This window comes from Gadus morhua, chromosome 20, assembly GCF_902167405.1.
Source record: "Gadus morhua chromosome 20, gadMor3.0, whole genome shotgun sequence".
In the NCBI taxonomy this organism is placed as follows: Eukaryota; Metazoa; Chordata; class Actinopteri; order Gadiformes; family Gadidae; genus Gadus; species Gadus morhua.
In genome coordinates this window covers 5,713,109-5,739,054 of record NC_044067.1, presented here as the reverse complement: position 1 = coordinate 5,739,054, position 25,946 = coordinate 5,713,109, and the positions used below count along the sequence as shown (strand labels likewise).

General features: G+C 49.6%; 1 protein-coding gene across 3 annotated transcripts; it reads right to left on the bottom strand.

Moving 5' to 3' along the window:
* Window positions 1-145: 145 nt before the first annotated feature.
* rif1 (replication timing regulatory factor 1) lies at window positions 146-25,738 on the bottom strand. 3 transcript variants are annotated; one of them, XM_030342994.1, is made up of 35 exons: window positions 25,546-25,738; window positions 24,705-24,836; window positions 23,221-23,299; window positions 22,760-22,856; window positions 22,491-22,621; window positions 22,105-22,199; window positions 21,494-21,683; window positions 20,716-20,808; window positions 20,342-20,480; window positions 19,546-19,697; window positions 19,282-19,405; window positions 18,264-18,443; window positions 17,734-17,844; window positions 17,562-17,624; window positions 16,686-16,792; window positions 16,155-16,241; window positions 15,979-16,052; window positions 15,586-15,766; window positions 15,023-15,130; window positions 13,670-13,819; window positions 13,455-13,554; window positions 12,864-13,165; window positions 11,649-11,851; window positions 11,141-11,234; window positions 10,229-10,360; window positions 9,457-9,599; window positions 9,269-9,358; window positions 9,132-9,180; window positions 4,691-8,845; window positions 4,097-4,228; window positions 3,886-3,972; window positions 2,917-3,032; window positions 2,520-2,670; window positions 2,152-2,287; window positions 146-1,232 (listed from the first exon to the last, which is right to left on the bottom strand). In XM_030342994.1, exons 2-35 carry the CDS (start codon window positions 24,818-24,820, stop codon window positions 850-852), a joined length of 8,550 nt encoding a protein of 2,849 aa, XP_030198854.1. In that variant the 5' UTR covers window positions 24,821-24,836; window positions 25,546-25,738; the 3' UTR covers window positions 146-849. The 3 variants fall into 3 exon arrangements, with proteins under 3 accessions (XP_030198854.1, XP_030198856.1, XP_030198855.1); XM_030342996.1 differs by having other exon boundaries at window positions 2,526-2,670; XM_030342995.1 differs by having other exon boundaries at window positions 25,663-25,737.
* Between the last annotated feature and the right edge of the window lie 208 nt (window positions 25,739-25,946).

Here is a 25,946-nt window from a genome sequence, read left to right as displayed (position 1 = left end):
AAAACTCTTGATGTCGACTTCTAAAAACAGGTGCGGCATCTTTAATCCACACCACAGAATCAGATATGTGGATTTGATCGTTCTACGGTATTAAATGCCTAAACCTTAAAAGAGAGCACAACAATCAATCATACAACAATACGTCCTCATTTGAGTGATTTATTGATAAAAATCCCAGACATTGGAATAATCGAATTATCCGTTTTTGACACTAAAAAGGGAAAATAGGCAAGGCAAATGATAAAATAATTGAAAGGGCAAATTGCAAAATTCTAGCAAGAAATGTACACAAGCGCTGGCGAAGTAGGAGTGGCCATGGATGAGGTGTTAAAATAGAAGCAGCGGTTACCCATAACGAGTACCTATGAATGAAATAAATTGAAAAACACAAGTGTTGAAGAGGTTGAATGGTAAATGTCAGTTTGTCTGGTAAAGGAAAAATTCCTAGACCGGTTGCGGGGAACGGGGGTAAAACAAAGTGCTTTTTCATGGCCATCACTTCAAACATAGTTGGACACCACTCTTAACTAATCCCTTTTCCTTGATATTTACACTAACAAAACAGCCATACATGTGTCAACTCTTAAAAACAATAAAAAAAACATTCGAGCCGGTTCAGAACCCCTTGTATGACCTAGCTTGAGAGGACCCAGCTTGAGAAGGACCCAGCTTGAGAAGGACCCAGCTTGAGAAGGACCCAGCTTGAGAAGGACCCAGCTTGAGAAGGACCCAGCTTGAGAAGGACCCAGCCTGAGCAGACCCAGCCTGAGCAGACCCAGCCTGAGCAGACCCAGCAGTAATGTCATGAGGGGGGGGGGGGTTGTCTTTCCGTGTACTGTCGCTGCCGGCCTATCGGCGCGTGCCGTCCATGTGACCCAGGCGGCTCTGGAGCTCCAGCACCACGCTGCGCATCACGCCGCCCAGGGCGTCGTGCAGCCTCACCAGCTGCTCCGCCGTGCAGAGACCCAGCTCCTCAATGCTGGCGCTGGAGCTCAGGGTGTCCGCCTGGCAGAGAAGCCCCCCGGGGGAGAGGTGCCTGATGGGGGACTGCGGCACGCTCCGACGGGCCTCCTCCACCTCCACTACCTTCGACTCTTCCAGCTCCTCCATGGCCTCCACAGGCTCCTTCTTTGCCTCCATCTTGTTGGTTGCCGTCTCCACGTCGTGGGTCGACGTCTCCGCAAGGACGCTCTCTTGGTCCGCAGGCTGGTCTTCGTCCACCAACTCTGTGGCTGCAAATAAAAAAACATGCTAAATGTTTTCCTGTGTCGTTTTAATTCTATAGCGTGGAAGCACATCAGGAACAGGGAGGTGATCTGTGATTGGTTATCGATTGGTCATTAATGGTAAACATTAAAGTCGCAGTGTGTAAAGTTTCTAACAATGCGTACTCTGGGTTTCCTGGAGATATCTGCAGTCAATGCTGATCAATAGTGATTTCAAGAAAAACACATCTTGGAACTGATATATTCTTTTGTTTTCCTGTAGGGGAAAAGAGGACAATCTTGTCCTTGTATCCTGGTTGGGCTTAATGGGTGTTTTGACTACAGAGCAAATAAGTGGCAATAATGTGAAGACTTTCAGTGTACCCCGTGTTGCTATAGCACACCTTGTAGGACTCGGGAACACTGATGCAAAAGCGCTTGGGAGATAGATAGATAGATAGATAAATACTTTAAAAATCCCAGAGGGAAATTATTTTTGTCACGGACTCCAGATATACATACAAATAAATATTAAGAATAAAATAAAAAATATAACACACACACACACACGCACACACGACACCAGCGGCAACGCGTCTACTGTATAAACCTTGTTGTCTGCATACTAGTTGCAAGTAGGGATGGTGGGGCCCAGTTGCAGTGGAGAAGAGACAGTCATCTACCAAAGCACTTCCAGGCCCACTCCAGCACGGCAGCTGGGAGGAGAGGGCATCTTGGACAGAACTGATGTATTTAAAAACTAAGAAATCCTGGACAGCCCGTTCCCCCCCTCTTTGATTAAAACAATCTTACTATCGAATAATCCCACACACGCCGTCAGTCAGTAAATACTAGTTTACGTCGTGCAGCCAGTTAGAGAGAGGACAGAACACAGCTATCGAGTTTCCTCATTCTGAAAGTCTCCCGCATAATAACCGAGACTCACCGAGGGTCTCGTGAGGGGTCTTGCCATCCTCCTCCTGGTTGAGTGAAGTGTTGGTCTCCTCCGGTTCAGAGGAGGACATCATCTTCTCCATCTCCTCGAAGCTCTTCAACTCATCCCCAAATCCTCGCATCTTGCGCTGCCGGGAGAATGGTTCAAAGTTCAAACACGGTGTACAATGTACAAAAGAGCAGTTGAGCAAATAGTCAATGCGTTACAAGACTGAGTTCTAATCTTTAAGGAAAGTTAACAAAATTCAAAAGAAAAAAAAAATGTGAAGCCGTTTCCAAATCCGAAACCCACATTGACAGTAACCCACGGTGCATTCTTTTATTTTAATGCAGCATGCAGCTACTCTTAAAAGGGCAAACCTGTGCCTCATAAAGCTGAAGAGCCTTCTTGACGTTGGTGATCTTCGGCGAGCGAATGGGCAGAGTCTTGATGTCGAGGGGTTTGAGTGAACTCAGGTCCCCCACCGTCCGGATGTTCTTAGCCCTCACCAGCTGACCAAACCCACGGGGCCTAGCAGGCGAAAATAAGGAGAGTTACAGGTAAAATAAAAAAGGTAAAAAACGTATCCTAAGAAATCGGTAGCATATGCATTTTTTGCATAACAGCTTATTCACGCTGGAAGCTACACACACACAATGTGCCTTTCCGATCATCTACAGCAACATAAAGCATGGATATAAAAACATACAAATTTAGCCTTTACATCATGCCACAATTTTTCTTACGATGAGATACCAAAGCTATTCATTTGCTCACCACATGTTGGTGGAAATCAGAGGAAGCACAGCCTCTATGGGTGCAGAGCAGCAAACCAGTGAAGGGAAGACACAGTCCTTGGGAATGGCCCTAGGCTCCTGGCTCATCTCAGACATCTGGAAGGCAGCGGGGGCAACAAGGTGATGGCAGAAAGTAAGTATGGCGGTAGGGCTGCGCGGTTATAAGAATATATTGTAGCGGGCCAGTGGGTGTGGGGTTTCCACGCTACCAAGTCGGATAGATAAAATGTCACAACACACAGAGTAGTTCAAACGCAGAACGGTTTATTTACAGAGTAAACCAAACCAGGGTGGGAAAAGGGTCATCCACCTCCTTTATGCTCCAGCTCAATGTCCGTCCAACACCTTCCACCTGTCTGTCTCTCTCTCTCTCTCTCTCTCTCTCTCTCTCTCTCAGGGGGTACCACCCAGCCAGGCAATCACACAGATACTGCCTGTCCTCGGCTAGCCCCAGCTTCTCTTCCAACTCCAACCTTCCCTGTCTGTCGTTTGCTACCTCCTTTAAGCCAAAGCACCCCTGCTTAATGATCCCCAGGGTCATTAAGCCTGGGGAGTCCATATATGGCTTGGGGGTGGAGCCAGCAGGTTGCCAGACCTACCACTCCCCTCACTCCTCCCTGGCGTCTGCCACAATATATATCATAATCACGATTATTTTGGTCAACATTGAAATCATGATTGTTTTTGCGTTTGAACAAAATTATGCATTTATTGAGCATTTCTCGCCCAAATATAACAAATGAGAAGTTTAAACTTTCCCTTAAAAAATAAAACAAAATTTGAAATTTAAAATGTTCAAATAATGTACAAATATGTAATCAGCTGCAATTTCTGTAAAACATTAATGAATAAAATAAATAAACCCAAAATTGAAAACCAAATTCGACCCCGTCTCTCCATCTGCGAACAGTTTACCACAGTATCAGCGTGCAGTGCAGGACGGACGTACCAGACATTTCTTGGAGCTCTTGTACCCGGAGCTATGGAGGTTCCTCGGACTAAGGACCAGCAGTCCCTTGGTTGGCGTGGTGACGTACTGCAACACACGATCGATCCTAGTTAGTGCCGGGGTTTCAACTGCCAACAACATTTTGCCAACGACGGAAATCCCGTTTTTCTAGATGTGTGCTTTAAATGTGAGCTCTTCTTCTGATAATAACCTTAGACTGCGGGATGGCGCTGTTGGATTTGAACCGTTTGGGCGAGCTGGTCCTGACGACGGGACTGCGTCGGTCGATGTCGTCGGCCAGTTCCTGGTGCTGGATGGGGTTGGCGAATGACACGCGCCTGGACTGTGGACAGGTAAAGGAACTGGTTAAAAATGTGTCGCTGACCCCATGCATCTGATTATACTGTTTGATAAAAAGACAATTGAGACACTAGGGACCACCAAGTTGAAGGAACGCTAGGGCTGCTTGATTAGGAAAAAAACAACATGTTTTTTCATACTTATTAATTTTGGTCAATGTTGAAATCACTATTATTGAAATGATTATTTCTGAATTTGGAAACATTATGCATTTATTCAACATTTCTCCAAAAAATAATAAGAGCTCTTTGAAAAATGTCCCCTTAAAAATATAAATAATGCACTTATGCCATTTCTAAAAATCATTTAATTTAAAAATAAATAGAAAATTAACTTTTCAACTCGATAATATTTATTTGGAGATCGTTTGACCAAAAAAAAAATCGAAATTGCGAAATAAACTTGATTAATTGAACAGCCCTAAGAAACGCTGTGTTGCAGTTACCTTAACCAGAGGCGAGATGGCGGCGTCCTCTTCCAGCGCCCTCTTCTGGGCCTTCTTGAGGATACTGGAGGACGGGGAGGCCGAGGGCGACCAGGTCCCCCTGGTCCTGCCACTGGGGCTCTGAGCGACCTCCAGTCCCAACCCAACCTCGGGGGTCAAGCGCTTTGCAGGAGAAGAGTGATTGTCCTCTTTGGCGGCGTGCGTCGAGTTCCACAGGGAGGATGTGGTTGGTTCCTCCTCCGCTACTTGAGGACATAGAATAGCTTGTGCTGCCCTGACTTCATCCTGGACACTCGTCGTGGCTTCAGCCAACCCCGCTGGGTCTTCCCGTGAGCTGATCTGGCCCACCTCCTGTTCAACTACAAGTATATCTAGGGCCTTTTGAGGTGCGCCCTCGTCCTGTTTAGCCGGGGTGGAAGCGGCGTCCTCGCAACCTTTGCCGTCTGCCGGTACTCCGGATGGTTCCGAAGAGTTCGCCTGTGGTACTTCCGCAATGACCTCCTCTTGCGCCGGTTGAGCCACATGTTGAACCTTCTCCTCTGAGGAGCCAGAGGCCGATGAGCTCTGGTTCGCAGTGGCCTCGCCGGACGCCGCCGGCGTGGAACGATGGTCTGCAGGAGCAGACGACAGATCTGTAGCGTCGGTGAACACCTCGTCGTCACCGTCATCCTCGTCTTCATTCGAGCTGGCGTTTGTGGCCGAGGTGGGCGCAGCGGAAACAGGGGGTAGAAGAACCTCCTGAGAACGTTCCGTTATTGTATCAGTGGACTCGCAGTCCAGAGGAACCTGGTCCGAGGGGTCCAGCTTTGCTTGAGAAAGCCTCTGCTCGCAGTCTTCTTCAGATGGAGCTATTAGTGACAACTTGCACTTCAAGTCTGTGTTGGGAGCAATGGGATTTGTGTTCTCGGTTCCCGCTTTCTCTGGGACTTGCTCCAGGGCTACAATCGGGATAACCCCCACCTCACATTGCTGCTCGAGTTCCGTGAAAACCAATGGCACCCTTGAAAGTGAGATTAATGCCTCCTTCTGCGATTGCAACAGAGATTTTGTTTTCGAGGGGCTTATTGTGGGTGTGCCCTGTGAGGGATCACTTTGAGAGGTTTCAGAGGCATCGTCCATGGCTGCGCTCTGTACAGTTAAAGGGCTTGGCACCAGAGGAGCCTTATGATAGCTGATTTTCTTTTTCGAGGGAGGAGACTCTCTAGTCTCGGAGGATTCTGACTCCGAGTTCTCATTGTTGGCCAGGAGGGCTTGGGATGACCTCCGTCTTGGATATTTGCCCCGGCCTGAGTTTGGTTTACGGGCTGCCAAGGCAGCCTTATCCAGGGAGGAGAAGATGGTTTGGGAAACCTGCTCCCCATGCGGAAAGCTGCTTCTGGTCCTGGTTCTGACAGCAGAAGGGGACGCCTGAGCCTCGGCATCCAGTTCGCTTTCGGTTAAATTTTGGCTTTTCTCAGCAGCCTCAAGTGACTGTGCGGAGGCCTTGCCCCTTCGCCTGAGTCTGTTCTGCAGCTGGCTGCCGGAGGAAGACAGAGTGAGCGCTTGAGAGTCTTCCTGGCTGATTGAGTTGGCTGCACCGGCCCTTCTCTTGTCCTCATCAGTCGATGACCCACTCAAGCCCTCTATTAACAAGCTAAGTTCACTGCGACGTGGTTTGGGCTGGCGGTCAGTCTGGGAGGGCAGTGCAGCAGTCTCGGGCGCAGCAGGCGCCTGGGATGCAGCAGGCGCCACGGTTGTAGCCTCCTCGGGTGCAGCGGGTGCCTCAGATGTAGCCTCAGGTGTGCCGTCCTTGGGTGCAGTAGTCTCGGGTGCAGCAGTCTCGGGTGCAGCAGTCTCGGGTGCAGCAGTCTCGGGTGCAGCAGTCTCGGGTGCAGCAGTCTCGGGTGCAGCAGTCTCGGGTGCAGCAGTCTCGGGTGCAGAAGTCTCGGGTGCAGAAGTCTCGGGTGTAGCCTCCTCGGATACAATAGTTTCAGGTGTAACTACCTTGTATGTAGAAGTCTCGGGTGCAGCAGGCGCCTCAGCTGAAGCCTCGTCGGGTGCAGCCTCGTCGGGTGCAGCCTCGTCGGGTGCAGCCTCGTCGGGTGCAGCCTCGTCGGGTGCAGCCTCGTCGGGTGCAGCCTCGTCGGGTGCAGCCGCCTCGGGTGCAGCCTCGTCGGGTGCAGCCGCCTCGGGTGCAGCCTCGTCGGGTGCAGCCGCCTCGGGTGCAGCCTCGTCGGGTGCAGCCGCCTCGGGTGCAGCCTCGTCGGGTGCAGCCGCCTCGGGTGCAGCCTCGTCGGGTGCAGCCGCCTCGGGTGCAGCCTCGTCGGGTGCAGCCTCGTCGGGTGCAGCCGCCTCGGATGCAGCCTCGTCGGGTGCAGCCGCCTCGGATGCAGGCACTTGAGATGCAGGCACTTGAGATGCAGGCACTTGAGATGCAGGCACTTGAGATGCAGGCACTTGAGATGCAGGATTCTCGGGTGCAGGCGCCTGGGGTGCAGGCTTCACGGGTGAAGGCGTCACGGGGGCGCTCAGGGAGGCCATGGCCTCAACCTTCCCAGCATGTCTCTCAGGCTCAAACTCCTCAGAGTTACTGATAACCGTAGTCTTTGCGTCTGGCATTTTCTGGGACTGGCTTTCATTCTGAGAGTGTGGGGGCGCTGGAGAGCCCGTTGGTGGTGGCGGCTCGTGTTTTTTGGGAGCACTAAGCCTAGGGTGTACGGGTGGTTTCTCCGCCGCCGAGCCTTTAGCCTGCTGCTTGGCCGTCGCAGGCTTTTCAGTCTCTGTGGCAGCTGCCTTCTTCCGTAGACTCCGCCTTGCCTGGGACTGGCTGTCTGAATCAGTGTTCGTTTCTGGCTGAGAGTCCGTTTGGCTGTGTTCGCCTCCTCTGGCACTTCTCCTCCGGGGCTTCTCCTCCTCCGAGCCGAGCAGATATGATGACTGGCTGTACAACGCCGTCTTACGGGAACCCCTGGCCGGTAAATCGGATTGCGAAAACTTTTTCTTGTCAATCCGAGGACTCTTCCTCAGACTTTCTTCGCTTTGGTTTACCTCGGATGTGGCCAGTCTCCCCCGCCTGCCAGACCTGCTTTGTGGCGACAGGTCATCCGCCTTATTTGCGGTGACAGAACCAGTCCTGCCCTTGTAATCCAGGGAGTTTTTATCCTTCTTCTTCTTCTTCTTCTTCTGCTTCTCCTCCTCCTCCTCATCCTCTGAGCATTGTCCTGGCAACCGAGGCCGCACCCTGATGCGCCCAGACCGCCTGGATGCATCTGCAGAGATGGATTGGGAATTGTTAGCATCTTCCTGAGATCCATCAGACTCTACAGTCTCTTGATTGGTTCCATTCGATTCCTGCTCCTCTGGAGCTGCACCACCATCCGATTCTTCCTTAGTCCTTCCGGTTGCGCTCTCATCCCAGGAAGTAGCCTGTGTGTCAGGGATAACATCGTCCTCGTCTTCTGTTCCGCCACTGGAATGCCTCTTGGCAGGGTTTTCCTCCAGCTCGCTGCTCGTTTGGTCCGAGTCAGTGCTGTCCGGTGGCGAGCTAGACTCTGTGGGCCGGAGTGTCTCCGACAGCTTGGGCTCATCCCCGCTCGGTGAGGATGTCTCCGACACCATCGGCTCAACCCCGCTCGGTGCAGATGTCTCCGACACCAACGGCTCAACCCCGCTCGGTGAGGATGTCTCCGACAGCGTCGGATCGTCCCTGCTCGGTGAGTAGATCTCCGACAGCTTTGGCTCATCCCTGCTCGGTGAGGAGATCTCGGACGCCATCGGCTCATCCCTGCTCGGTGAGGAGATATCCGCCTGGGCGGGGCTCGCTTTGTCTTTGGCGGGGCGTGTGAGGCGCCCCGTGAACTTGGTCACCTGGATGGGGCTGGCGGCCTGGCCTTCCACATATTTCTCCAGGGTGATGAAGGACTGCCTCCTGCTGTTGGGCTTCGGAGGGGTGCCAGAGACCAAGTCCGAGCCGCCGGAGACGTCAGCGCTGGCGCCCTCGTTGGGCTCCGGGTTTTCTTGGGCGTCCTGCATGGACACGTCGGCCGAGTCCGGGATCACCCCCCCCTCCTGCTCGACCACTGCAGGGTCCTTGTTTTTTGCGGCGCCCGGACTGGTGTAGTCCTCAGTGTCCTTGTATAGAAGGTCAGATTCTCCCTCGACTTCCATTTCATCAACCTGGAATGTAATCAGGATTGTATTCATAATCAGAACTTTAAGGGCAATTAAAAGTAATGAATCAATCTTTCCGAGGCTTTTAGATTTTAAACGAATCTGTAATATTTAGTTTTTTCTCTGATTCCAAATGTTTACTCGTTAGTTGCTCGGTATATTGGCTCATAACTTCAAGATTATGAAATCATATGATACTCTGAAAGAATAACTACCGATAGGTCCACGGTAAGGTTATTTGGCTATTTTCGATTAAAACATTGGTTAGGGTTGACCTTAAGGATTTTAGTACCTTGACAGGGGACTCTGCACTTTTGGGTTGTTCCGCAATTAACTTCTCTCTGAGGGTGGAAATAAGTTAGAGTTTCACTCAAAGCATCTACAAGGGAGTTCACAGATTTAGCATTTGTGCGGTTTGCGTGAACTAACGTGGAATCCTCTTGGCTCTGGGTGTACTGGGTGAAGGCCGTGGTGTCCAGGGAAGCGTCCAGGTTGTTGTACATGGCAGGGAGGTCCCCCCTGTTGGACCGACAGAAAACAACGGCTCTGCGTTAGAAACACAACGCGTCTACTACACAGAAGTACATATAGCGTGAGGGACCTAGCGCGTGACTCACCTTTTGGTCCTCTTGACCTCCTTCTGGTGCTCCGTCAACACACGCTCCTTGTTCTCAGGGGGAATGAACACAAAGTCGATGGAGGCTTCCTCCTCCAGCACCCCCCTGGGGGGGGGCTTGGGAGAGCCGAAGTCCAGCTTGGTCTGCCGGGACAAGGGGAAAAAATATATATATCCATTGCTCTCTTTTCTGGTGGCATGCTGCCCAAAAGGTACAATTGGTTGACCGGTGACCGGAAGGTTGCTAGACTGCTGCGGGTCGAGTGTTGGAGGTGTCCCTGAGCAAGAAACCTTACCCAAACTGCTCCTGACGGGCGGGCTGTCAGACACTGCTGTCGGTGTATGAATGTGTGCATGAATGGGTGAATGTTAGGCAATATTGTAAAGTGCTTTGAGATGCCATTGGTTACTAAAGCGTTCAATAAATGCAGTCCATTTACCATTTATTTACCCTTTTCGTTAAGATGTACGCAAGCCTCGTAGGAAACAACCAATGAGATTGTACAAAATAAAAAAAATTGGATTCAAATCAAATGAATTACATAGAGAAAAAAAAAAAGAGGTACATTTCTCATTTTAAATCAAAAATGTCCGTATCCTGGGCGTCCCGGGTAGAGCGTGTACCATATAGGCTCAGTCCTAAAACGCAGCGACCCTTGTTCGAGTCCTGCCCGTGGTCATTTGCTGCATGTCCTCCCCTCCAACTCCCATACCTTCCTCTCTATCTCACTATAATCAAAAATAAATCTTTCAAAACACGTCTGCATCCTTACAGAGACGGGTTTGGCGAGGGACTTGGCGCTCTGGTCCTTCAGCTCCGCAGCCCTGCCCAGCAAGGAGTCCCTCTTCCCCGCAGACGGCATCTGCACGCCGCTCAGCTTGGTGTCCAACTGCGAACAGTCGCTCTGCAGCCAAACAAACACTCAGGTTCCATAACAAACAGGAACTAGAAAATGCTTTTCCTGCAGAAAATGTGCTGAGTGCTGTAGTACAAAGTGAGGTTGAAAATATGTTTTAATAAAGCCACATAGATTAAGACGTAAACAAACGTTAAATGGCTTAAATCAAGTGAAGGGATTTGAACAGTTCAAAAGTCTAAGTGGAGTAAACAATCTAAACCCACCATTTAAAATAATGTCAATGGTTGGAAACAAATAAAGTGACAGCTGAATGAAAAGTGCAAAGCATTGCTTAAAAATGTAGAAATGTATAAGGAATTGAACTGAAGAATCTGAAAGACGCTGAATTGCATTATCTGAAGGAGAAAAGTGATGAAATTCATTGTTACAAATGCTGGAAGCTAAACTGTAATACTGTCAAAGCTGGAAGATAATAGTAGTACAAACAATATGCCATATGAAAGGTATGGTATTGGTTGATGTTTGTACCAGTTTTTTTTAAAACCAGCCGAAATTGTATGTACTACTTAAAAAGTAGTCCAATTGAGCAGGAAAAATGCCCAATCTGGCATCACTGGCTGCACGTCCTCTTACCTCAGCGTAAATCTATTGAAAGAATTTGAGGGAGGAGATAGGTCCCAAAGTTTGTAGAGAATAATGAAGAAGAAAGAAAGAATAAAACTTGAGAAGAACAATAGTTGAGCGCTGCATGCAGCACTCACCTAATGAGCTGCCACTTATAACCAACGAGAACAACCTTTAAAAATAAAAATAAAGTAAACCCACCGAATACGGTCCGCTGTGCTCGTCAGACACCGCGACGGCCTCAAAGCCCGGCAGGATGATGGGGGTCTTCCTCTTCACCTGGCTCAGGACCGGCCTGCGTGAGAGCAACCGTTACACACACGTTAAGGCTACGAAACGACGCATGTTAAAGGTGACACATTATAACTCCAGGTGTGAGTGTGATTAGCCATTAGAAGCCGTTTAGAAAATCATCCTCTTCTGACATCACTAGTGGGCGTGTCCCTCTAGATGTACGACGGATAGATGAGCAACGTTTGCTGCAGTCCACTGGGAGGCTAATGGACTGATCTACCCAGCATGCATCTAGGTGGACACGCCCACTTGTGATGTCAGAAGAGGCCGATTTTCAAAACGGCTTGTAACGGCTAATCACACTCACACCGGGTGGTATAATAGGTCCCCTTTAATGCTACGAAACAAACGACGCGTGTTCAAAACAGGTCAGGTCACGCCCAGGAGAACGGGACCGAACGGGGGCTGGTCTTACTTCAGCTCCTCAGGGTAGGCGAGGCTGGACGCCTTGGCGAAGGTGGCGTTCCAGAAGTGCGTAGCCTGCGTGCGCAGGGCCTTGTTCTTGTGCGGAAAGGCGACGCAGAGCAGGGGGGCGAGGTAGAGCAGAAGCTGGTCGTCGTAGTCCAGCGTGGAGCGGCTCTGAAGGTGGCCCAGCAGCTCCACCAGGAGCTTCTCCAGCTACAGCCGGGGACCAGAGGAGGGCAACAACTCAGCAACGCACTAATCCAGATATGGGCCATCACATACGATTACAATTTGTTGAATTGGGAACCCCACTTCATAAGTCAGAGTAAGAGTAGATGTTTACTCGGCTTTTTGAGGTGGTAATATCTTAAGATATTGTCAACATAGTAATCAATGCCATAGTTTAGGCCCAAAATATTTAACCGATATGCTTCCACTACATAAGCCTTCTAGACCACTAAGATCCTCTGAGACCAATCTGTTAATTATCCCCAGAGTAAACACAAAACATGGGAAAGCAGGATTTAGTTACGTACTATGCAACAAATAGCTGGAATAAACTCCCAGAGGATTTAAGACTTGCCCCAACTCTGGGCACCTTTAAAACAAGACTGAAGACTTTTATGTTTGCTATAGCTTTCTGCTAAATCTTAAATACATTGCACTTTCTAAAAAGCTTTTTTAACTTTGCCTTTATTTTCTATTTTAATACTAAAATGCCTTTATAACTTTCTATTTTACCCATTTCTTTGCATATGTTTTCTTTATCTATTATTTTATTTTATTGCATGATAATGTTTATATGTGAATCACTTGAGTCTGCCTTGTGTATGAAAAGTGCTGTATAAATAAAGTTGCCTTGCCTTGCCTAACATCGTTACTCAGTAACAGTAATTGTGTAGAAACATTGTTTTGCCAGACTCGGCCAACCAGTTTGTGAACATTATGCTGAACATGCTCCTAAACTGGTGTACGTTGTGATGTCGAGGTAACTTTTCTGCTACTAAACACTCGTTTGAACACGCCTAAAGACGCCTTAACACGAGCGCTGGTGAGCTGACAAAAATAAATAAAAATCGAGGCAGGAAAAACATCTTGACATGGACATTAACAGGCGGCCTGGGGTCTTAGCAAACCGGCCAAATCCTTCAACACTCGCATTGACTGCAATGACCTACATTTCACACTCCCGATCCTTTAACCCTTAAACACTCAAAACTCCCACCTTCGTCACCAGCTGGGAGGAGAAGGCGGGGGTCTCGCTGGTGGTGGTGGTGGCAGCGGCCCGTCTGTAGAGGACGGCGAGGTGCGGAGCCAGGGAGCCCAGCGCCACCCGGAGGGGCGTGGCCTGAGCCAGGCTGTTGAAGAGCGTGGACAGGACGGAGGCCAGCGCCAGCCCGGTGGAATCCGAGGGGCCCGCGGCGACCAGAAAGGCCTCCAGGGCCTGGATCAGGAGGGCCTGGAAGGCGGCGAGGTTCCCCAGGGCCTGGCTCCTCTTGCGGGTCCAGTTGACGGGTGTGCAGGGGGCTGATGGGGGGGGGGGGGAGGTGTCACATTTACAGTTGACGTGGTGACGAGCAATATCCCGGCATTTCAGGGACTTGAGCTAGATATTAGAATGCATTTCATGTAATGTACATATTTTTTTAGATATGCAACATGACTGTACCCTACTATGCATTTCTGTTCGGTTGTACCCCGTTATCTATTTGTATTCTAATTGTTTCATCTTGAACAGAGCACATTTCCATCAGGATGACTGCTTGGCACTCTGAATCTGAACCGTTACACGGACAGAGGAACGAACAAAACCTACACTTGGTCTTCTGCTGAAACGTGGGCGTGTACGGAGAGAAGTCCACACACTCCACCATGACCTGCAGCATACCGGAGACGGCGTCCAAGGTGGCAGGGCGCTGAAAGACACGCACATACCCCCCGTGTTACAACCTCCTCGGGAAGGGGGGGCCGATCCACCGCCCTTCCCCCGCGTCCCCTAGTGTAACCTCGCTAGCCCCGCCCGAGACTCACAGCCAGCGTGTCTACGTTGAGGAAGGCGGCCATCCTGACGCACAGCTCCTCGCAGGACACGTTCTCCTCCGCCGTGAGCACCAGTGCCGAGCAGCGGGCGAACACCCGGTACAGCTTGGACCACGTCGACAGCAAGGACTTCTGGGTCATCTGTGATGGGAGAAGCCGGGGGGGGGGGGATTTTAGTGAACAATACTGATATAGAGTGGCATGTGGCTCAGGAGGTACAACGGGTTGTCTGGTAACGGGAAGGTTGCTAGTTCGATCCCCTGGCTCGAACTAGCAACTCGCTCGATCCTCTGGCTCGAACTAGCAACTCGCTCGATCCTCTGGCTCGAACTAGCAACTCGCTCGATCCTCTGGCTCGAACTAGCAACTCGCTCGATCCTCTGGCTCGAACTAGCAACTCGCTCGATCCTCTGGCTCGAACTAGCAACTCGCTCGATCCTCTGGCTCGAACTAGCAACTCGCTCGATCCTCTGGCTCGAACTAGCAACTCGCTCGATCCTCTGGCTCGAACTAGCAACTCGCTCGATCCTCTGGCTCGAACTAGCAACTCGCTCGATCCTCTGGCTCGAACTAGCAACTCGCTCGATCCTCTGGCTCGAACTAGCAACTCGCTCGATCCTCTGGCTCGAACTAGCAACTCGCTCGATCCTCTGGCTCGAACTAGCAACTCGCTCGATCCTCTGGCTCGAACTAGCAACTCGCTCGATCCTCTGGCTCGAACTAGCAACTCGCTCGATCCTCTGGCTCGAACTAGCAACTCGCTCGATCCTCTGGCTCGAACTAGCAACTCGCTCGATCCTCTGGCTCGAACTAGCAACTCGCTCGATCCTCTGGCTCGAACTAGCAACTCGCTCGATCCTCTGGCTCGAACTAGCAACTCGCTCGATCCTCTGGCTCGAACTAGCAACTCGCTCGATCCTCTGGCTCGAACTAGCAACTCGCTCGATCCTCTGGCTCGAACTAGCAACTCGCTCGATCCTCTGGCTCGAACTAGCAACTCGCTCGATCCTCTGGCTCGAACTAGCAACTCGCTCAGGTGTCCCTGAGCGAGACGCCTCACCCTGACTGCTCCCGGCGAGCTAGCTGTCGCCTGCCGTGGCCGTCACCGCCGTCGGTGTGTGAATGTGTGCATGAATGGGTGAATGTGAGGCAATGTTGTAGAGCGCTTCGAGTGGCCACTGGTTAGACCGGCGTTGTATAAACGCAGGCCGCAGACCATACAAGAGATCAAGGTCATCAAGGAGGCCGAACGAGGCTCTGCTTGGCGACGCCGTTCAGAGCCAGTTGGGGGCTACGGAGCGCGGTGGGTGGGCGGTGAGGCCCGAGCGTGACACCGGAACCCACCTGGGGGAGAGGGTCGACCAGCAGGAGGTGTCTGACGGGGAACATGAGGGAGGAGTGGACCGCGCTGAAGTCGTGCTCCAGAGCGTCGCCTTGGTTCACCTCGTTGGACTAGGGAAGGAAGCCGGCGAGAGAGAGCGAACTTTAAAAACAAATGGAAAACCTCGTGCAACCACCACAGACAAGCAATCGTTTTCTAATTAATCGTTTGAGAAAAATAACTACAGTTCCAGATACAGTTCCTAAAGGTGACACGTTACACCACCAGGTGTGAGTGTGATTAGCCGTTACAAGCCGTTTTGAAAACCTGCCTCTTCTGACATTGAAGCTGGGCGTGTCCACCTAGATGCGTGCCGGATAGATCGGGCTACCAGCCAACCCAGTGGACTGTAGAAAACGTCGCACATCTAACCGTCACAGATCTAGTCGGACACGCCCACTTGTGAGGTCAAAAGAGCCTGATTTGCCAAATGGCTTGTAACAGCTAATCGCCACTCGCACCCGTTTGTGGGAATATCGTTTAGCACATTAAACAGGGCAGCATGGCGGCCCCGACGACCTCGTACCTGGGTGATGGCGTCCGTGAGGGGCGTCACCACGGCGCTCCACATCCGCCACAGATGCTCCTTGCTGGGCACGAAGGAGGCCCTGCGGGCCGCGGCCCCCAGCACCGCCTCGACGAACGCCAGGGACGACGTGGGCCCCGCCAGCCCACAGCCCACCAGCGTGTTCAGACACTGGAAGAACCTGGGGACGGGAAGGACCATATACGGTCAGGACACCAACGGCCCATAAACTCTAATGACGGTTTAACGGTCGTGACGTAGCACAGCCATGACCACAGATGGTGACAGCCATGACCATTTATGGTCATACATCGGTCCCATACGATACGGGAAACTGAGCCGTCTCATCTGGCTAGAAACTGGTCCTGGAGAACAAAGTAGATGCATCTTCACCTCTCGTCTTCTGCGTAGGTCGACAGCTTGTCGCTGTTGTAGAGGAGGAGGATGAGGAAGAGTGCTGGGGTACCCTGGGACAGAGAGACGAAGCATTAACTAGGGCTGCTACATTATGAAAAAATTAATAATCATAGTCACGATTATTTTGGTCAATATTTTAATCACGCCCTTACATTGAGCACGTCCATCTTCCCCACTTGGTAGGCCGCGGAGCCCAGCACCCTGGGGTGTATGGCTTTCACCGTGATCTCCAAGAGGACCTGGGAGAGCAAAAGACGGGGGGGGGGGGTTGAGCAAAGGGACACAGAAAGCGGAACATGCATCGAAAGACTAAACAAGACCGTTGCGTGGAACACAAGAGAAGGAGGCGCGTGAACAAAATCTTTCCAGGTGATTCACAACCTAGAGAGTGGAGCTATCAATGGACCTTTATTTGTGTGGCACTTTTCCTGCAAGCAAATTTAACACAAAGCGCTTAATACAACCCACCCCTCCCACAACACACCCAGAGATATTCACACATGTAAAAACAATCCCCTACATCCATACCCAAAGCAAACACTTTGAGAAAGAAAATAAATAACAAAAGTTTATTTAAAAGTCTGACTAAAAAAGGTAGGTGTTGAGTCTGCCCTTAAAAACACCAGCGCCTCCCTCGTTCCCCCTGATGTGGTCGACCTGTACCAGCGTGGCTCCGCTCTTACCAGGACTCTGCTGGGGGGGAGTGCCTCGGAGGCGGCGATGGTCTGCAGCGCCTGCAGCATCAGCGTCAGCACCTCCGAGCCCTGCCGCTCCTTCTTACTGCTGCTCCCTGAGACAAAAGGCAGAGGAACACACGCACGCCTCAGCCAGAGCTCAGGGGCTAGGGTGCGAACCAAGGTGCCTCCCGGAGTGAAATGGCTAGCTGCTGTCTCCAATGAGAACCGCATGGGAAATGGACTGCAGTTATACGGCGCTTTCATCCAAAGCGCTTTACAATATTCCGACATCAGCTCGTCCTGAGCCTACCTCCTGAGCTACTGCCACCCAGTAGCATGGTATTGGGAGTTTGGGTAAAAGCCTGTGCTAAAAACATACACAAGTAGTGTGTAAAAAAATAAGTGCGTGACCAGTGACAGTAGGTGGGCATCACCGGGGCCCCGGGAGGCCCCTCAGAGTGTACTGGTCGTCACGGCGACGCAGAGCCACAAACGGGCCCCAGCGCCCCTCAGACTTAAACTGATTAAGATGCTGTAGGGTGGGCCGGGTGAAGCGGGGCGGGGCCGGGGTCTCTGGGCCCCGCCCGTGACAAGGGGCACACCCAGTGTACTCTGTGTGGCGCTGCTGGGGGCCGACCCACAGAGGAGAGCCGAACCCGCAAGAAAGCAGCCGCCACAACACACTTAAAACACATGAAACGCACTCATCCAAGAGCAGACAGAGACAGAGAGAGAGACAGAGACAGAGACACACAGAGACAGAGACACAGAGACAGAGACACACACACAGAGAGACTAGTGTGGCGGAGAGGTGGGGGCTTGTTGTGACATGTGAGTTCATTGAGGAGATAGACACGCTGTGATTGGTCAGGGAACACTTACCCGAGTCTACTGTGGAGCTGACCAAACTGACCAGGCTCCTCCAGATGAGGACCAGGAGGGGATCTGCGGAGGAAGTGATGTCGTTTAGGTCGAGTTGGTTTAAGTTGCGCTGCTGCAAACGAACAAAGGCTGCAGCTCATCCTGCGTTCAGAAAGAGGCCCTCAGGGTCTACCTGGGGCGTCTGCTCCGACGCTAATGAATCCGTGCGTCACGCTGGAGATAAGCAGGGCGGCGTGCTTGGAGAAGGTCGAGCCCCCCGACAGGAAGGAGTGCGTCAGCGGCTCTGAGGATGGAGAAGAGAATTAATGAAATTGTTGAGTTGAGAAAAAAAAAATAGGATAATCCCAGTAACAGGTGGACATCGTCTAAAGAATAACTATTGGACTACTCGTCGATTCTGTGTCTACAGAAAACAAGTCTTAAAAATAAATAGCGGTTTAAAGATTGTTTGTACTGCTTAGAAGTTAATCAAACATAAATCAGAGCAGCAATCAATATGGCTCTGGAAAACATTCAAAACACAGCCTTTGTTTGCCACATAAAATAAACGCGGAAAAACATTTAATCTTGATAAATCCCCAAATATTCCAATATATAAAACAGGGAACTGACAGAGAGAGACAGTCAGACACACAGAGGGGGAAAAAAAACAGCCATTCAAGCAACATCTTCAAGTAGGCCGACATGTCCCGTCGCCCTCACCCAGTGTCAGCTGCAGGTTGACCCTCGCTGCAGCGGGAACAACCTCCGGCCCCAGGAAATAGTGCAGCAGCATCTCCAGGCCCAGCAGCTGGATGGGGGGGAAGCTTTGGCCGGCCTGCTGGCTCAGGCTGAGGTTCAAGCGGGGAGTGTTGGCCGGGCTGTTGAAGCACGTGGGATTGCCTGGTGGAAGGATCGAGAAAAAGGATTCAGTCAATCGTCCGTTGCGCGCCCCGGGGAGTGATGTACTTGAATATCAGGGCACTGGGTAGGCTTCCGTCACAACAGGGTGTGCAGGAGGGCCGAAACGATTAACCGAATTCAAACCGACATCGCGATGCAATAGAAAGCGATTTGCAAAATCACAACGACTTCGATTCATGCATCATGTCATCTCAACACATAGGCCTTGCCTAAAGGAAAGAGCAGGTATATGTTGACTGCGTCCAGTGTTGGTCATACTATAGAATGATTTACTGCATATATAATCGCAACCTTGTTTGAAATAATCGCAATTAGATCATTTCCCCAAATCGTTCAGCCCTAGTGCGCTGGGTAGTCGAACCCGTCAACCGTTTCCCGCACGACACCCCAAAACACAGCGATGCCTTGAGCCACCCAGCACCTACTGAAGGACTGCGGCCCATTTGACCATGTCATTAAACGAACAGACCATTATTACGAGAACACGCCACCAAACAAAATAAAACCTTAAAAACAGTGCATCCAGTGACATAGTTGACTGGTTACTGTATTTGTGACCCGGGTAGGACATAAATTAAATTCCAAGGTTCAGCCTCTGGCCAGTTAGGATGGGGGATGGTTAGGACATTTTTTGCATGTTTCAACATGTTGCACCACACTCGACACAAAAAAGGGCCAATCCGCAAGACCAAGATCATGTCAATTAAAAAAAAAAGAAAAAAAAGAAATGAGATTCAGTGAGCTTTGCTACAGCCCACTGTGCCCTCTTCTAACCCGGGGAAGGCGGCAGGTGTTCAGAGTGGACGCGCGGACGTACCGGTCTTTGGAGTGGAGGAGCCCAGGGTGCTGTTCTGCCCCGCGCCTCTCACTGGGGTCCCAGCCTGGAGGGTGGAGGTGGAGGAGTCTGCCCGTATGGTGCACTGGAGTAAGGGAATGGACACCTAACAGGAAGCGCACATCAAAACAAACTTTATTCACACTGGTTTTTTTTCCATGCAAAACAGCAACACCAAGAGCGTGACAAGACAAAAAAAAAAAAAAAGCGTTTCAAACAAGAGTCTGCATGGCGTGCCCCACTGACCTGCTCAAAGTGGGGGCCCAGGTTGGGGCCCAGTCGCACCACCAGGTACCACCACACCTCCAGCCGGCTGAGCTGCAGGGCCTCCGTGCGCACGTGGATGGAGAGCAGCGGCTGCAGGAGGAGCTTCATGCGCTTGGCACTGCACAGGATCTCTGCAGCGGGGGGAAGCGGAATGGAGGGAGAGTGAGGAGGAGGAGGAGGATGCCATCAGCCTGAACCCTAAAGGCTTGCGTCAATAACACTGGCACGCATAAAAGGCGCTTATCGCAAAGAGTAGGGGTTTCCCCCGGTGTCCTGGCCCAACCAGGCTCATTCAGTCTGGCCCCCTAATCATCCTCCTCTATAATTGGCTAGCTCATTAATTCCCTCGCTCTCCACCTCAAGCTGGTGTGTGGTGAATGTTCTGCCGCAGATTGGCTGCCGTGCATCACCCAAGTGGGTGCTACACACTGGTGGTGGTTAGTGAGGTACCCCCTTCACTGGAAAGCGTCTTGGAGTGTCTAGAAAAGCGCTATATAAATTCAATCCATTATTATTATTATTGTAATGTTTACTCCATTAACAGACCGGATGATAAGTATCGGAACTGGGCAGTGGGACCGATATGGAAATAAGCCTTCAGGCTTTATTGTGTCATCCCTGGCTATTTATGTATTTTAATGTATTAATGTATACACAGAGTGGTGCTCTATACAATAGTTATGTGAATTGAAGGTGGAGGGCCACGATCAAGTTTTAAATTAAATAGATAGAAGACAGCTCCCACTGAAGGTCGGTAGTTCTCTCTGCCGCTCACCGGGGTTGAGGGCGAAGTTGTCGATGAGGCTCTTCCAGGCGATGAAGGCGATCTTCTTGACGTTGGGCGAGGAGCTGCGGAAGCCCAGCTCCTCCAGGTGCAGCAGGGAGTTGATGAAGGGGCCTCCTCGATGGAGGTGCTGCGGGAGGAAAGAGGAACACGTCTAGGGACCTGCTGGAAACCAGCTTTATGCCGAGTCGGGCACGTTTTAAATTGTAACTTCGTTACCTTTAATACTTTCCTGTTTAATAAAAATAGATGCACGGTGTTGGGAAGAGGCCATGTGGGCTTCCCTCCTGGGTCTCCCCCCTCAAATAAGTGATACAACGTTCAATGCGTGTTTGTTTTTGCCTTTTAACAAGAGAGCGTCTTACCTTTCCCAGGAGTTTGACGAATAGAGGCCAGAGTTTGAGCACGTTCACTTCGTTCTTCGACGCAAATAGTTTCTGTAGCTCCGGTACGAGTATCTGTTGCAGCACAGAGGGAAAGAAGAACGTAAGCACATGATGTGCACGTTTGTACGCAAGATTGATTGTATGAATGTTTAAGTTAAAGTTAAATTATTACAATCGTGTACATGAAAACGTGTACAGAGGCTAGCAGCAGCAATGAGGAAGTACTTGAAGGCAAAACATGAATAAAAACAGTATACCTGGCATTAATACAATAACTGTAGATCTAAATGGAGATCTGTGTACCAAAGAATGTCTGCAGCCATCAATATCGGACCATACTGCGTTAGACAAGACAGTGATACACGTCATTATAAACAGAGAAAACCAAGAGACGGACTGACACACGTCATATAAACAGAGAAAAACAAGATATAGGGCGACACGTCATATAAACGGAGAAAACCAAGATATAGAATGAACCGCGTCATTATAGACAGAAATCCAAGATATAGAATGACACAGGACATTTTAAAACAGATAAAGCCAAGATATAGAATGACAGGACGTTCTAAAACAGAGAAAACCAAGATATTGAATGACGCAGCATGTCATTATAGACAGTGAAAACCAAGATATAGAATGACAGATGTCCTTATAAACAGAAAAACAAGATATAAAATGACACGTCATTATGAACAGAAAACAAAGATATAGATTGCCACAGGTGTCATTATAGACCCAGAGGCTGGCTGCTCACCGTGGGCATCAGAGGCTCGATGACGGCGGCCACCTCGTTCTGCCGCTCCAGCAGCAGCGGCAGGCCCAGCTCCATGGCCGCCGCCGCCCGGAGACGCACCTTGGAGGCCGAGTGGACCACCATGGGGATGACCAGCTTGGACCAACGCACCGCCGCCACGCCCATCTGGACCGGGGCCTGCTCCAGCAACCTGGCCGGCCACACACACACACACACACACACACACACACACACACACACACACACACACACACACACACACACACACACACACACACACACACACACACACACACACACACACACACACACACACACACGAATGAGCCGTTTGAAAAATGTCTCCGTTGCAGCCCGTGACAGCTGGTAACAGCAAACGTCATACAATTATACACATTATCGTACATTTTGTACAATAGAACCTTCTCACAGACGTGTAGGACAAACACAGACGTCACTCATAACAATAATAATCGTGGTTTCTGCTCCTTTATGTACCAGGGGTACCATTAGTACACCTACGGCGCCGTCAACCATGCAGGGCAACGACAAGCCAGCTCGTAGGGAGCAGTTGTGCGTCTCGCTCAGGGACACCTCGACCTCTGGTTTACCTGATCACCACATTCAAGGCTTCGTGCTCCATCACCAGCGACTGGATGTCCCGTCGGCTCATCACACGCTCGAGCATCTCCAGGAGGGGGTCCACCTGGGGGCGGTCGACGGAAACGGGGCGTCAGTACACACACAGCATCGTCGGTATTACATCATCAAGTGACCGTACTGCGCGCGCACAATACGGTCACTTAACAATACAATGTTATTCATGTTACATTGTCATTGTACAAAGTCTGACAGAATTTACACCTTGATCTAAAGTGGGACAGAAGCAGAAATGCAGCAACACACACATCCACACACACACACGCACGCCATCTGAAGATATCAACTATCAAAAGACGTATGTTTCCCTGTATGTAAACAAGCGGTGGGGACTCACTTTCTTGGCCACGACCTCGGAGGGAAAGCTCTGCTTGGAGATTACCCATAATGCCCGGGTGCACGAGTTTTTATCCGTCGAGGACACAACCAGGGAACAAAGCGCTGATAATATCTCTGAAGCAAAGTTTTCTGGGGGGAGGGGGGGGGGGAACAAAGAAAAAAAGTTGACCTTCTAAAACTATAACCAAATTCCTTGAATATTAAGCCTGTTAAATCATATTTAGACACTGTGCATTATAGATGTTCGGCGTCTAAGTGTTGGTTTACCAGAAACCCCCGAGACAACATGTGCGTGGTACACACAGAAGCCCAGGGCTTGCAAGGCTGCCTGGCTGAGCTCAGGGTTAGGCCCAGTGATGTGGGTCTAGAGAAGAAAGAAACACAAAACACACAAACAACCAATAGTGTCATTCAAATTCCCATCAGCGCAAATGGACGGACAAGCAATAAGCAATAAAGGAAATTCAGAATCAAGAGTACTTTATCCCGAAGGAAATGCTGAAGCCAAGATTGCCATGCTCAAGGCCGAAAATACTAATAAAAAATATAAATAAAGTAAAATATAAAAACACAAAATACAGTTATGCAAATATAAATGTATAAAATGTAGAGAGCTAGATATTTAACCTTTAGGATGACGTTGAGCATGGAATGACGATGATTTCATGAGACCTCGGGCAAGGTTGAAGGCATGCTACAACCCAAACAATCTCCGAGCAGTGACTCACCAAGATGGCCTTGCCCAGGCGGGAAAAGTGCTTCTCGACTGCAGGGAGAAACTGCCTTCCTTCCTCTCCGCTGAGACGGCTGTGAAAGACAAAAACAACACGATACAGTACATTAGATACCATGCAGTTCACTATCAAGTCGTTGAGCCAACTTCTTATCAGAAGCACCTGGCAGTGAATACTGATCCATGTCATTAAGGATGAGCATCTTGCCCAAGGAGGCCTCCAGGTCAGTTTTGACATCTTCTGTTATTTTTCCCAATGTCATGCCAGTCATGCTTTACGTCTGATAGCAAATTGAGCTGTGCAGCGTCAAGGGGACACTTAAGAATTCTCATTGGCTGTCAGCATTGTCACTCACAGAAATGTACAGTTAGTTCACCGCGTGAGCCAGATGATTCACTATAGAATTAGATACAACGGTTTATTAAATCCATCCGGTAATGTAATAGGGGTCCGAGCAGCAAAGCTGCTTGGTCCCCTATCGTTTATTTTTTACCCCCTCAAATTCTGTAAAAGTCATACTGCAACCTATACCGTAAATCGAAAACTCTGGTATGGTTACCAATAACCCCCACTACTCATAAACCCAAATTTGTGGTACCGCACCCAAAGGTGGCGCTATTGTGAAAAATCATTAGGCTCATTTCTCCTCACCAGATTGACCTGGACTCATAATTCTTTCAGAATATTGATCTCTAGAATGAGATGCATTTACAGAACCCTGGGTCTTATGCCTTAAAAATATTGACTTTTCCCACTATTTCATAGAAAAACCAAACTTCCACAATCTCAACCCATTTTGCCTATGTGACCATTTTGTTATTATATAACCTCATACGCCTATCATTAGGTGGATACCATTATCAGTGCAAATTTTCAGATCTACACTCTTTTAAGGAAGCCCTTAATTCACTTGAGAAATTTGTGCTTTTAGTTTTCTGGATGTTGTGTGCTTATCAATAGAGTGAGGCTGCAGTTCAGGTTTAAAGTGGAATATCTTTCCTTGAATATGACAATTATATGTTATATTTATATATCTTCCATTAGTTTGTCCTTGACTTTTAATTTAGCTCGGGACCCGTTAATCACCACATGCGGCTATATTTGTTTTTAGTCTGCTGAGCAATTGCTGTAAATAAAAAATATTTAAATATAAAAAAAAAAAAAGTACGCTTGACCCAACGCAGGCCTGTCTTCTAGCGGTGCTGGCCGACGTACGGTCAGCGGTTAGTCATGCTCACATGTCAACAGAGTTCTCTTTACGACAAGTGGGCGGTTGTTGACACAGTGAATCAACACTGCTTCTCAGACTTTGCTTGTGTTAAAGGCTGGCCCTACCTACCTACCTACCTACCTACAGTATTACCTACAATATTGGAACTCAAACCCAGTACCCTTCAGCCGGGTAATTCAACACCCTAGCCACGCGATATCCTGCAGCCCCACAGCCACAACAAGTGTAGGCTTTAGGAACCACCTACCTGGCTATGGTGAGGTAGACATCGGTTTGCTCTGGCTGTCCCGCGGTGCTGTCCTCTAGGGACTCCAGTAAGGGCAAGAGGCTGGAGCCGCTTTCTGGCGCTGCCGTGGCCATCATTCTCCCCACGCGCAGCCTAGGTAGCGCAAGGGGAAGCATTTCGTTATGTGAACGCATTCAAAGCGCTGGAACGACATACAAAAGTAAATACAACTGGTATGGCCTTGGGCAAATCCAATTTCAGTTACATACACCTGTATACATAACTAAGGCTTTGGTTACAGCAAGACAAACTACGGTAGTAGCAGAAGCTGAAGCTAGTAAGAGGGAATATCCTATTGGGGCGATCTATCTGGAATAGTCGTGGATATGGAAATCCACGTATGGCAATAGGAAAACTGCCAAATCCATGATCTGATACCAACTTGTGTCCTGGGGTCGTAAAGCTTACTTTCACAAAGATAGACCTCTGCAGGAAAAAGCTAATTCAGTGTAATTGAGCATTACTGGCAGGGTTTACCGTCATTGCCTCAGACACACGTCGTTTGGTAACATTACGTTAATGTATGATTATACACAAAGGAGGAGTGGAATGCATTGACTAGTCCCCTAGTGCTAGCAGTAGCATCATGACGATACATGCACATCTGGACCTCCGACATGCACCCATATGTGTGATCAATGCGTAAATGGAGTATAGCCATAACGGATTAGTTAGCTTAGCTGTTCAGAGCACTACTGTAGTGACTTTGGTTCAAACTAGAGGTAAACATTTCGGCACCATAGGCCAATTTTGACACCCTACACTCGCTGAAAAAAGCATTCACCACAGAAGCCCACCTCACCTCGTTATTTTTTGGGCGGAACACAGAGAGCTGAAATAGTTAACATCCACGCAAGCAGCACACAATGCTAGCGCCAAACTTTGCCTGGTAATAATATGCTGAGAATCTGCTGTTTACTTATTGTTTAATGCTGCTTCTTCTGCGTCTCTATTATTGCTCCCCGCGAAATGCTGGCGCCAAACGACCACGCCGACGTACGAAATCAACTATGACCCCGTACGTCACATCCCGGACCGCCTACTTTGCCTTTAAAGGATAACTTTAACAGTTGTGTGCAGCATCCCATGCATCTTGAACCACAAAATGCTTTAGCCTTTCTGAAATTCCACCAAGCATTGGTTGGATGGATAATATAATGGATGGATAATACTAATATTAATATTAATACTATAATAGTCAAT